Genomic DNA, 12,567 nt, shown 5'->3' on the forward strand with positions numbered 1-12,567 from the left:
TGTGACATGTGCAGGCTCTGTGTCACGATCCAAAGACTTTGATTGACCTGTAAAAGAGTTACAGTAAATTTAGATTGGTGTGTATCTCACTGCCGAGAATTTGTTCTGCCTTCTAGTTTCTTGTGATCCTCCATCCGGCTAGCACAGCATAGGAGGCAAAACTGCTCCCCGGACGGCAGACTAGTCCAGTGCAGGGACCCACCTGACACGCACATACCCACCCAATTTAGTAACGTCAATTAAAACAGCATTCCTCAGTGAAGAAATCGTAGCACCCAGAGAATTAGCATGGATTCACAAGGGGATCATGCAAACTCTAAACATTCATTCCACAATCAGCCCCCAGACCTAAGTGCTAAGAAGCAGATATCCTAAGCACAATGCCATTCCTCTAGGTGAGAATGAAAATAACATTCTTAATGTGCCTGACATGCCCCATTCTCATTGCCTCATCCCTTCTTCTCTTCCATCAGTCTGGCACTGCTCTTGGTGTGAAGACCAGAAGGGTACTGGTGCCTGACTCCAGACAGGGGTTACTGAAGTATGACGAGCTGAGGTTTCCTCATGGTCAAGTGCACCTCCCGAGCTAACCCCAGCTACTCCCCAGGAAGCCCCAGCTACAGTGATGTGGTGGCAAAGCCTGGACTCAAAACTGCAACCCATCCAGCTCTTTGAGCAGAAGATTTCACTGACCCACAATGGTAGTCTTGGGTTTGTATTGAAAGAATTTGTTCAGTATTTCTTGATCATTGGAACCAATCAATCAATCAATCAATCAATCAATCAAAGTTTATTTATCAAATGCACAACAATACAGCATGCACCAGTAGTTGCTGGCAATGAAATGTCTTTTCTATGAGCTCACCGGGGGGGGGGCTGGTCTGCCCATGCCTTCAGAACACAGCCAGGAATGCATCATGGCCAGGAGCCTGGTGTGGATTGCTCTTTTTAGAAACTTTACACATATCCGCTCTGGATATGATCAGTGGGTTTCTGTCTTGGATTTCAGGAATCCTCCTGGCTTGATCAGCGTTACTGACCTCAAACCGAGCATAGAATGAGTTGAGGTCATCAGGAAGAGAGGCAGACTGTTGTGCGATATAGATGGATTGCGTTTTGTAGTCTGTAATGGTGCGTATACCACTCCACATGCTCCGTGTGTTGCAGCCATGATAATATGACTCTAATTTAACTCTATAGTTGTATTTAGCTATTTTGATGGCTTTCCTGAGGTCATATCTGGATTTTTTGTATCTATCCATATTGGCAGAATTGAAAGCAGCTGTCCGAGCTTTAAGTTTGGCGCGTATCTCACCATTTATCCATGGTTTCCGATTTGGATACGCGTGAACAGTAATCTTGGGAACCACATCTTCAATGTATTTACTGATGTAGCCAGTGACATAGTCCACATATTGATTGATATTATCTGTAATAATTATCAGCCTGTATGCGGACAGATTATGATAAATATTATAATAATTATAATATTATAATCATTATCTGATATTATTATATTGATATTGATATTATTGAATCCAATACAATGGAAGCCTTGGGTTCCAAGGATCACCTCCTAGTCTGTTACAGTGGATTCCCAAGTTGTCTTAGAACAAGTCGGTCTCCCTCTGAACCTTCTTAAGCACAGCAAGTGCTGGGAGCACGCCCCCCTGGATATATTTCATGAATGTTTTGAGCATCTCCTTAAATTGAACCTCATTGTAAGGGACTGTACGGGATTTTTCTTCAGGTAAGACCACATGAGTCTCACAGACGTCTCCAAACACCCCCATCTGGAACTGCAGCTTGAACCTGAACTTCGCAACAAAGTCTGTATTATTTATCATCAGGATTTTCTCCCCTTCCCCAATCTCTATGATCCTTCGCTTTCTGGTTTCAGGATCTTCAAACACCAGACAGTGCTTAGCCACCAGACAGGGGCACAGTTTGTGCTCCTTAAAGTTTATGATTGAGATCCTTGCTCGAATTAACCCCATCTTCTCCTCCTCACTGATGCTTTCTTTCAGGTGAGGGACTTGGTCCCTCCCCCACTTCTCCAGCATTGACCTTTTCCTGTGATGGTTATTCTGCTTCTTCTGAGATATCTTTCCTGTCCCTTTGTTGATGCCTCCCTGTTCCTCTGCCTTTGTCACCGCACAGAGACCATTGGTTGAACATGACTTACCCTCTGGAAATGGGCTTTTCCTGGTGTACTCTCCTGGCTGGTACCCGACATCTACAGCAGACTCACTTGCTGTCTCTTCCTCACATTTTCCAGAGAGCTTGCCAGGGCTGATGCCACAGGGCGCTTTTGGCACAGACTCTCCTGGAATGCAAAACCTGTCAGAGTTTATGAGAGACGGGTCATCTTGCTGGTTCTGCCTCACCCGAAAAAACTCCTTCAGGATGACCTTGGGAAATTTAACCTGGCGGCCCTCCAGGAATTTCTTCAGCTCCTGATTGGAATCCAGCATATAGGCGGTGCTCCAGTTTAAAATTAAACTGTTTTTTAGCTGCACGTGTCTCAGATCCTTTTCCAGTTTCTCCATCTCTCCATTCTCCAGCTTTTCCCTCAGTTTCTTTATTAATTCTTCACCATTCCCTGGCCTGTCCACGTATTCCTCCATCTTCGAGAAGGTGTAACCACCTGGAAGAGCAACAGAGAAACAGATAAGAAGTAAAAAAATGCAGGTACTCTTCCTAAATGGTTCTTGAATAGAACTCCCACTTGACTGGTTAACTGATTCTTCATTTCTGCGATGCCACTTTTGCAGACTTAATTGCAGGATTGTCTATTTGTTTTAAAAAACATGAAAATGTGACTCGTTTGTCTGTTCCTATCTGTCGCAGGTGCATATGAATGGTATTTCTAACATGGAAGCTTGAACATAAAAAATGAAAAAGCCATTCAGCCCCTCTAGGTAATTTGTTTGCTAGTAGGTAATTTATGTAAGGATCTGCTGTTTCACAGTAGCTGTTAAAAGTTGTTCCGTACATTGTGTATTATTTTACAGATGCAGTTTAATGAAGTTTAATACAAGGTGTTGGGAGGCTTGATTCTTTCATTCTCACACAACCATCAAGAGCTGCTGGAATTCTGAACATACAGTGTTTCTTTTACCCCAGGATATTACAGCCCCACTAACTCCACCCACTAACTCCTTCTCTCTCCTTCCCAGTGCTTCATCTGTACTGTAAATCACAAGGTGCTTGCTGTGAATGGGAGAGAACGGGTGTCCCAGAGAAAACTTAGTAACTGGAGCACTGTGGAAAAGCAGATGACCCACCACAGTACCAGGAATACATTCTCTGCATTCTTAGAAGGCAATTAGGGAACCGTCTGTACCTGGGGAAGTCTGTCTAACCAGACTCTCACAGTCATTCAGGAGATGCAGCTCATTCCCCTTCCCAGGTTTATTAAACACTCCAGTGCCTTAGATTTTCAGAAATAACAGGAATCATTGTTATGTTTTCTCTGAAAACAAAAGGGTGAATATTTGACAGTCATTTGCAGAAAACACATTTTTGTGCTTGCAGTAAGTATTTAGGACATGTGACTGCAGGTTTTGGTGGAACTCAAGTAGATTGGTCATCAAAGAGAAATATCAGGAATAAAAATCTGGAGATCAAATACATGTCTAGCAAATTGAGGTTTGTAGTCAAGGTGTTAGAGAAGCACTGACCTGACCCTTATTCCCAAATGATGTGCTGTGCTACACTGGTGTCTGTTTTCCCATGTAGAAACATTAAGTGCTGAAGAAACACAGGTCTCTTTCAATATCTCTGCAGACTTACTCAGGCCAAGAGCTGAGTCCACATCTTCTTCTCCCTGAGCCTGAGCCAAACTTGATCCAGGGGATTTCCTTTCTGCAAGAAACACACAGAAAGTTCTCCATCCACAATAAGATACCTGCCTTTAAGATGATCTCATTAAGAAATATGTACAGTACATGCACAACACAAGACAAGCAGATAGGTCACAGATAGCAGTTACATCACCCTAATGAAATGTAAAAAATCCATCATGTCCAAAACAGTGGAAATATGCCAGCATGTAGTATGTCTAGTAATTTCTGAAGTCTGTAAAATAATAGCAAACCGGACCTTTTTCTCGCTGTGCTGTGGGAAAGAAGGCTTATGCAAGAGACTGCTGAAAGGAAGCCAGACACAGAGATGCCACAACACTGCCACCCTTCATCTCATACATGTGACTTCACCTCTTATATGTGATACCATGATTGTACAGTTTTTATGTCTCAATTTCCTTTTCCCACAAACATCTCATTCAGTGTCAGGTTTTGAAAAGGTTCTGCAAGCCTGAGTTGCAGCAGTGAAATCAGGAACATCACCTCAAACATCAACGATGAACCCTTTTTTTCCCATTTTTCCTAGCCAATGTGTCTTTCAAAGACAGTAAGAAACAAGAGCTCCAGGAGAAAATGCATAGGAATATGGGGAGTATATGCAAACTCCAGACCTAACTAAGCTATCCCACCCCAGAATCCTGGTAATTACTAACTGCTACAGCACCCTAAATCTGTTACATTCCTGGTCATTTCTTAGACACCCAATTGATCCCTATTCGTAGCGCACTAGAAAGCATTTGTGTTCAGTTTATGGCATAGCTGCTCTGAGGAATGGCAGGGATCTAGTTGCACAAATGAACATTTACTCTCATTGTATCTCCAAGTTGTCTGCTGTACCCAGAGGTGCAGCTGAAAACCTTCAGTGACCTCCAGTGGCCAGTTTGTGTAATCACTCACTCAATTCTGCCCCACTTTGAGACGCTCTGTTCAAATATAGAACATGACTTTAATTTTTACTGTTTTAGTTGCTCACTTGCTGGGACGTCATCTATGCTGCTGGATCCCTTTCTTCTCCTCGGTTCTGCAAAAGATTGAAAGAGGAATCAGCATTTTTCAGTCCTGATTGCTTGATTGTTCACATTGCAGTGCAATCAGCCACGCACCTGTGCCGCCTCATTCTGAGTGCAGTTCGCCAGACAGGAGTGTTTGGTGTGTGTATATAAATAAACTAAAGAATATAAGGTCATAGTTATCATTAGATCTATCCACATGTTGATTTTCCTGCAGCCTTTTGTATGGAAGTGACGACCCCTGCCTCATTACTTTATTTAATATTTCACATTTTCACATCAGAGAACATTAATAAAACAGATAATTAGAATTAAGGTCACTAAGCTTATTTTTAACATAAAGCAGGCTGAGCAAACCTGCACAGAGGGTGAGGGACTGAGAACGCAAATAAAAACGGTGAAGGGCAATCTGTTTTATTGGACTGACCTTGTGAGCTGATGGATTGGTCTTTTAGCAGAGCTTTTCTTTTTAGTTCACGAGCTGAAAATGAAGACACACATGCCTAAGTTATAGTCACATTAATAAGAAACAAATGACCCTTCTCACAGCAGGCTGTCAAGATGAGCCAAATAAGCAGCGAGAGTTTGGCATCAGAAGACTGAATGAAATCCTCATGTTTCAATATGCACCCAAGATGTGAGGAATTATAGAGGTATACAGTATTTGTGTTACTCAGTTCTTGATATTTAACATATTAAATATTACCATAAACGTACTGAGTTTGTGCATCCTAGTTTGGCAGAAAATATTCGCTTAAAGGAAATATGCAAATATAATTTAGAATTAAAAAAATATGACATCAGTGGAATAGGGTGAATACTGCATGTATTAGAATCTATATATGTAAATAGCATTATTGTCATGCCTGGGCTGGGACCGGCTGTTGTAAGGGGTCACCTGAACATTCACACAAACTCTCAGGCTTCCTCCAAGCCCGTGCAAACAAGGTAGGGATGTCTCTCAATTACACCCAGTATCTTTCAATCTGGCAGTCAGTCAGATTGTCCCAATCTACCTAATTAGTTGCCTAATGAGCTCCTAGCTAACTCTTAGCTATGAGTCACCCATGCAAGCACACACGTCACTCTTCAAGCAATATTTTCCTGACATGCTCACCTACAGATTCTTCTGGAGCATTGACTAAACAAAGTTTGAATTTTTTCCCAGTCTCCGCCAGCTCATGTATTATTCCTCTGTGGCTGTGACTGTCCTCAGGGAGCTTCACATCAAACCCACAGCTCTCTCCTGCCTTCCCAGCTCAAACTATTTCACTCCAGCACTCTCCCTGCAGGTTATGGGCAGGCGTTCTCCCACTGGAGCATTCTAGCACACTATCCATCTGCCTGCACCCCCTCTCTCCGTTAACACCCTCCCAGCCACACTCTGCCTCTGAAAAAACCCCAAGAGGCAGCCTGAGATCTGCGCTTGGGCCTCAGCCCATTACCATAGTGCAGCTCTGTCCGAGAGCCACTGCAGCATGACAATTATAGGTTATATATATATGGGTGGCACAGTGGTAGCATTGCTGGGGCCCCGAGTTCAATTCCTGGGCTGCAATCTGTGTGGAGTTTGCACGTCCTGCCTGTGTTCTTGTGGGTTTCCTCCAGGTGCTATAGTTTTCTCCCACAGTCCAAAGACATGCTGGCAGGTTAACTGGCCTGGGTGTGAGTGTGTGCATGTCTGTGCCTGTGTCCCCTTGCCCTGTGATAGACTGGCATGTCATCCGGGGTGTACCCTGTCCTGCACCCACTGCTTGTCAGGATAGGCTTTAGCTACCCCACGACCCTGTAGTGGATTAAGAGGTTACAAAATAGATAGACATATAAAATGTACTGTATATTACATAATCAGTTTAGTATCCCTCCTGTAAACAAAGGCTGTTATATTGGTTTATTACACCATTTGGTCTCTTTTCAATGTGGAGAATGTTTTTGGGTGTCTTCTTAAGGAGACTTCAGCCTGATTGCTTTGAAATTCCTGAGGTTTCTTTTTGACCTCATCCTTATCAGGAACTCCTGGAAACTGTTTTCTCCCTGCTGCTCTTCGTATTCCAATATGAGGAGAAATGTTAATTGTTAAAAGTAATGCCTTCCAGTTACACATTACATACAGTACTGTACATAATGGGTTACTTGGTTAATCAATTTGAGCTTGTGGGGAAATTCTTTTCAATTGTCTTTTTTACACAAGATCCATACACACATTACACATATCAGTGTAACTACTGTAGTTGATTTTTAAACTAATTCCTCCCCAAGTTCTTGTTAATTGTAAAAAGTAATATTTCACATAAGTAGCTTGCTAATGTAATGCATTTCTTACTATAGGTAAGTTTCTAGGGTGTGTATGAGGGAGTCTGCCCTGACCTGGACCTGCCTAGAGTACCCAAAGGGGGAGGGGACTATAATACGCCTATGATTTGCTGCTGTAAATTGGGACTTGTAAACTGGCCACCAGAATGCCTCAACCAGGCTGGGATCTATTGTTATAAGTTTTAGGTTGAATCATGTAACTAACCGACTGCGACTGGGATTCCTTGATTGACTGCCTGCTCCTGAGGACATACTGAGCATTTTCAGAGAATAGGAGGGAGGAAGGGGGTGCACCCTCCCCCTGTTCTGGGTCCGGGGGTCTCGTGCTGGGCAGAGCTGTTCATTGTTTTGGAGTGTTATTAACAACATTATTAAGAAAATAAGGGCAATCGGTTTCCAGAATGGGAGCGAGCATTATTGGTCCTCACACCATCTGGAATCTATCAAAATATTTAAACTGCATCAGACAGAAGAGAAGTTGAAGTCCTCCAGACCTGGAGGGGGCACACTGTTGTGCTACATGCCTGGTCTTGATGACCTAATTGAGTTGATCATTGGTTTAACACTTTGTGAAAAACCTATTGAAATCTGGCCCTCAGGTACCGGAGTTGCACACCTACGAGATAGACTATAATTATAATTATAATTGCTTACACTTATATAGCACTTTTCTGGACACTCCACTCTGCGCTTTACAGGGTTTACTTTATAGACTATGTCCTTATATAGACACTAAGGCAGGTGCTCACATGACACCAATGATACCACTTACCATTTTCCATGACTTGCTCATACACAGGAGGATTTTTCTTTTTTAGGGTTTTTAAGAACAATTGCTGGACTTTATTTGGTTTCTTTAGGATCATTAACATGAAATTCCGTAGATCATCTTTCTGTGCCAACACTTCAAGTTCTGATTTGTTTATTTGCCCTGCTGACAGCAGGGTGTCAGCGACCTGTTTTATATCTTCCAGATTCCTAAACTCGATGATGGATGCAAATGCCTCTTGTAGGTTAATTTCGCTGCAGCTGTCTTTCTGGAAATCTGAAACAAAAACCATTTCAGGTTATAGAAGAGTCAGCATAAGAGTCACAGCTGTATGTTTCACTATACCTCTGACTGGCACTTAAAATATCATTTTAGACAGAATACCTTGCCTTCTGAAAGACTGAAAAAAAACCTCTCCTCCTAACAAATTCTCATACTCCAATCCTTGGAGTCAGGTCCACGGTCCTGAACTATACAAGTGAAAAGGGTGTCTGTGTGCATCTCAGTATTGGGTTTGGGCTCAGGCAGTAATGGGACTCTGCTGAGGAAGGAAGGCGGTTGATCGTATGTCTTCTACCCCAAATAATGAAACAGAAATGACTTAAAGTTCAATAATTCCTGTCAGTATTGATTTTATGCAGAATTGATATTGCCTTAGAAAGGGATGGCATGCTTTAAAATGTTACTAATAGAGTTAAGCCCCAAATCATTAATGACCCCTGAATACCATTGCAGTGACTGAGGAGGGCAAACCTTCCCCTGCCCATTCTTCCCACTCTCTACAGAAGCACCATTTAGAGCACCTTGACCAGCTGTATCACTGTTTGGTTTGGGAATTGCAACACTTCAGACTGCAAGACCCTGCAACGAATTGTGGACACAGCTGAAAAGATCATTGGAGCCTCCCTCCCTTCCATTTCTGTCACCTATCACAAACACTGCTTACACAAGGCCTCCAGTATAGTAGATGACCCCTCCCACAAACTCTTTGCCCTCCTACCGTCTGGGAAAAGATATCGCAGTGTGCAGGCCAGCTCCACCAGACTCTGTAACAGCTTCTTCCCGCAAGCTGTCAGGCTCCTCAACACCCTGGAATCTACTTGCACCCACCCCAATTCCAGAAACAGGGTCTAAATCCCCCCAGTGGGTTGTGTATATTGTATTATGTATTTACCGTCTAATTTGCACTATCTGCACTTTGCACTATGTGTATCCTGTCTACAATGTCAATGTCAGTGTCTTGTCTATCCCGTCTGTGTTTGCACTGTGGACTAGGAGGAACGATATTTCATTCCACTGTATACTTGTATATGGCTGGAATGAAAAATAAACGTGAACTTGATTCATGGCTTGCTGTCAATCCTCACAAAGTGTGTACTCAGGGGATTGCCTTGTCAGCCCTTGAACATTTTTTAACTGACAGCATTTATAACTGAGTAGGGCAATCATAGTCCAGTTGAGTTGAGGTGAAAATCTGAAGATACATCAGTCCTCCAGTCGTTGAATGGACAGCAAGCCATGATTGGCCACCCCTGACAGAAAAGAAGCACTGTTTCAGTGCCTTGTCACACATTGATTGCCTACCTGTGTTTATTGAATTATATGTGCTGACACTGTGTGACCTACATACTTCTATGACAGATTAATTTTGCACACTACAGTTTTTTTACACAAAAATTATCTGCCATAGTCTGCAACTCTGTACCAGAGAAAGGAAGTTCCTGTAGTGCTCGCAGGGACATTTATGGAGTCTGTTAATAAGATATGTAATTTCTGACCCAAATGTGTTTTTTTTTTCTAAAAATTAGTCGCTTTCAAAACTTCCAATCAGTTTGGAAAGATCACTAGTTAACTGGATGCTCCATGGTTATGTAACACACTGACGCCTGTAGATCTACAGTCTACTGATCACCTCCTTTACACTCCTAATCACACTGACACCTGGAGATCTACAGTCTACTGATCACCTCCCAAACACTCTTGTTAGCCCTGACACTAGGGGATCTACATTCTACTGATCACCTACCACCTCCATACTCCTGTGATCACACTGACACCAGGAGATCTACAGTCTACTGATCACCTCCTCCACACTCCGCTGATCAAACTGACAGCTGTACTTCTACAGCTTTCTGATCACCTTCCCCACAGTCCCCTGATCGCATTGACACCTGTAGATCTACTGTCTATTAATCACCTCCTCAACAATCCTGTTCATACTAACACCTGTAGATCTACATTCTGCTGATCACCTCCTCAACACTTCTGATCACACTGATGTCTACAGATCTACAGTCTACTGTTCATCTCCTCTCCACATTGACCGCTTCACACATTGTAATTTTAACTGCTACAACACAGTAGTAAATTGGTCGATTGATCTCAGATATGCACCGAATGACTTACCTTTAGGGCTGTCCTGATCCATTTCAAGATAATTACAGGTTAACTGAAAAAGAGAAATTGAAAAGAAAATCAGTGTGGGCATACCCAATCAACTTACCATACCCCTTACAGTAAAATAGTTTGTGTTCTCGGCATTGGATTTTTGTTGGAGACAAGCACATTAACTTAGAATAGAAAATAATACCAAAAGAAACAAACATACAGTACATTCTTAACTGACATTTCAGGTATTCTCTGTCTCAATAAATTCAGAACTTAAAGGTCTAATGTACTGTACTTAACCCATCTGGACCAATATCTAATTTGTTCATTGAAACTTAAGTGAAAATGTTACTATTGCCATTAGAAATACTTTTATTAAATCAATCCAGACATTCTTTCTGTTGGTGAATCAGAGGCAGCCAGCTTTTCTGCAACTTTATGCCTAAATTGGTTTTGAATCTCCTTGGTCTTTTTGATTGAATCTCTGCTTGAAATTCACATTGACTAAGGCTGTGACAAAAACAGCTAAACTACTGCTGCTGTGACTAACAGTTTATAACACCTGCGTGCTAACTACGTTCCTCAGGCCGCATCCGACCCGCCAGCCAGTTTTAACCGGCCCTTAAAGGTAAAAAAAAAATTAGTCAAAATATTCGCCATATTCCACTTTGTTTGGTGTCGTTTTTCCTTAAATGTCATTATTCGTGCCACAAGATGGCGCACAAAGGTTTTACCACAGTGAATCCAAACTGTGCATCGCGTCACCTAGGGGTGCTATTGTCGGTCAGGGGCGTCACAGGTATCGCCAGTCAAAAATGTATTACGAGCAAAACCGTTAACCGTCGGGTCGAGGTAATCGGTGAAGACTTGGCTTGTGAGGTGAATTTCACGTTTTATACAATTTTATTTTTTTTATATTTAAAATATTTTTTTTTCTCTCAGGTTGTCGTTAACCTTGAACTAATAAGCCTATGTTGGATTCTAAACTTATATAGGGCATAGGCTATCTAAAACAGCAGCCTGAAGTGCTCCACTTTATAGTTTCAAACGTATGTGGCCCTTGGGACAAAAAAGTTTGCCCACTCCTGGTCTATAAGGACTCCCGCAATACACTTTGTTTGAGCGAATACATTTCCCCAAGAATACAAAAAAAAAGGCGGACACTGCCCGAATTTTGTAAAAAGTGTGCGGTAATGTCATTCGTGTACCGTATTTCCGTTCGGAGGCTTTAACACAAGAAAGGTCACAAATAAGAGATCATCAGCACGTTTGATACTGTAGTTTTCAATTGATCTCAGAATCTCATCCCGCCTTTTCCTGAGAGAATCCAGGGTATGAGCTTCAACGCATTTTCTACTCGTGTCGATCGTGTATTACTGTTAATATTATTTTCATTCTGAAATAACATGTATTCATCGACTTAACTGTATATGCTCCTTTATACCTTAAAGATGATTAAGGGTACAAAACTGTTTCTGCACTTTGTTTCTCTTTTCGATTCAAAAAACATGCTAGTTGTGTAGTGCTAGCGCTCTACTATGGAAGCCCTTTTCCGCCAGGGAGTAAAAAAGAAACCGCGCTATGGTATCTCGCAATTGCGACTTTGTATCTCAGAATGCCGACTTTATATCTCACATTTGCGACTTCGAAATGGCCCACATTTCATTGTCTGTCCTTTTGTTATTGTAATGGATTTGGGTTATAGAACTAGTTCGTGCCTCACTGCATTGGCTCGAACCCAGGTCTTGCCGGCTGAGCTAAAGAAGACTTTCTTTAGCTTTTTCTTTACCCCCTGGCGGAAACGGGCTTCCATACTCTTCAGCCGTCAGCTGGTGATTTAACTGGAGATCTTTGTAAACACAACTTTGTATGTTCAATGTCTGCGAGTAAAAAAGTCCCAAATACTATACCGAGTGCTGTGGTAGAAAAAAAATCATACTGTACCTTTCTCCTCCTTTCTGAACTCACGTCTAAATATGGCACTCACATGTATTATTGGAAGGGAGAGCGGGAGAAGTTAACATTACTCTGGGTGTAGGAGAACGCGTAGAATAAAATAAGCTACTCCCTGATCAGTTTCGATTCCGCTGTATCCGGCTGTATATATTGCACAAGCGCAGACTTTCCTACCTCTGACGCTACCTGTGTGAGAATTTCTGTTGGCTAATTAAACTGCAGCACTCTCGCGCCAAGAAAAAAAAGTCGGACAGATCCGTGATTT

General features: G+C 42.2%; 1 protein-coding gene across 1 annotated transcript; it reads right to left on the minus strand.

Moving 5' to 3' along the window:
* Nucleotides 1-775: 775 nt before the first annotated feature.
* Nucleotides 776-12,567, minus strand: LOC107076537 (uncharacterized). The gene is made up of 7 exons (XM_069186871.1): nt 12,291-12,567; nt 10,365-10,407; nt 7,962-8,234; nt 5,304-5,357; nt 4,840-4,887; nt 3,796-3,867; nt 776-2,647 (listed from the first exon to the last, which is right to left on the minus strand). The coding sequence occupies exons 2-7, from the start codon at nt 10,384-10,386 to the stop codon at nt 1,608-1,610; spliced, it is 1,509 nt and encodes a 502-aa protein (XP_069042972.1). The 5' UTR covers nt 10,387-10,407; nt 12,291-12,567; the 3' UTR covers nt 776-1,607.

This window comes from Lepisosteus oculatus, chromosome 3 (genome assembly GCF_040954835.1).
Source record: "Lepisosteus oculatus isolate fLepOcu1 chromosome 3, fLepOcu1.hap2, whole genome shotgun sequence".
Taxonomy (NCBI): Eukaryota; Metazoa; Chordata; class Actinopteri; order Semionotiformes; family Lepisosteidae; genus Lepisosteus; species Lepisosteus oculatus.

Coding starts and splice junctions, on each gene's coding strand:
- LOC107076537 (XM_069186871.1), bottom strand. CDS start 10,386: ATGGATCAGGACAGCCCTAAAG. Junction 5,358..7,961: donor TGAGCAAGTCATGGAAAATG/GTAAGTGGTATC, acceptor CTTCATTTTCAG/CTCGTGAACTAAAAAGAAAA. Junction 4,888..5,303: donor CCAATCCATCAGCTCACAAG/GTCAGTCCAATA, acceptor AATCTTTTGCAG/AACCGAGGAGAAGAAAGGGA.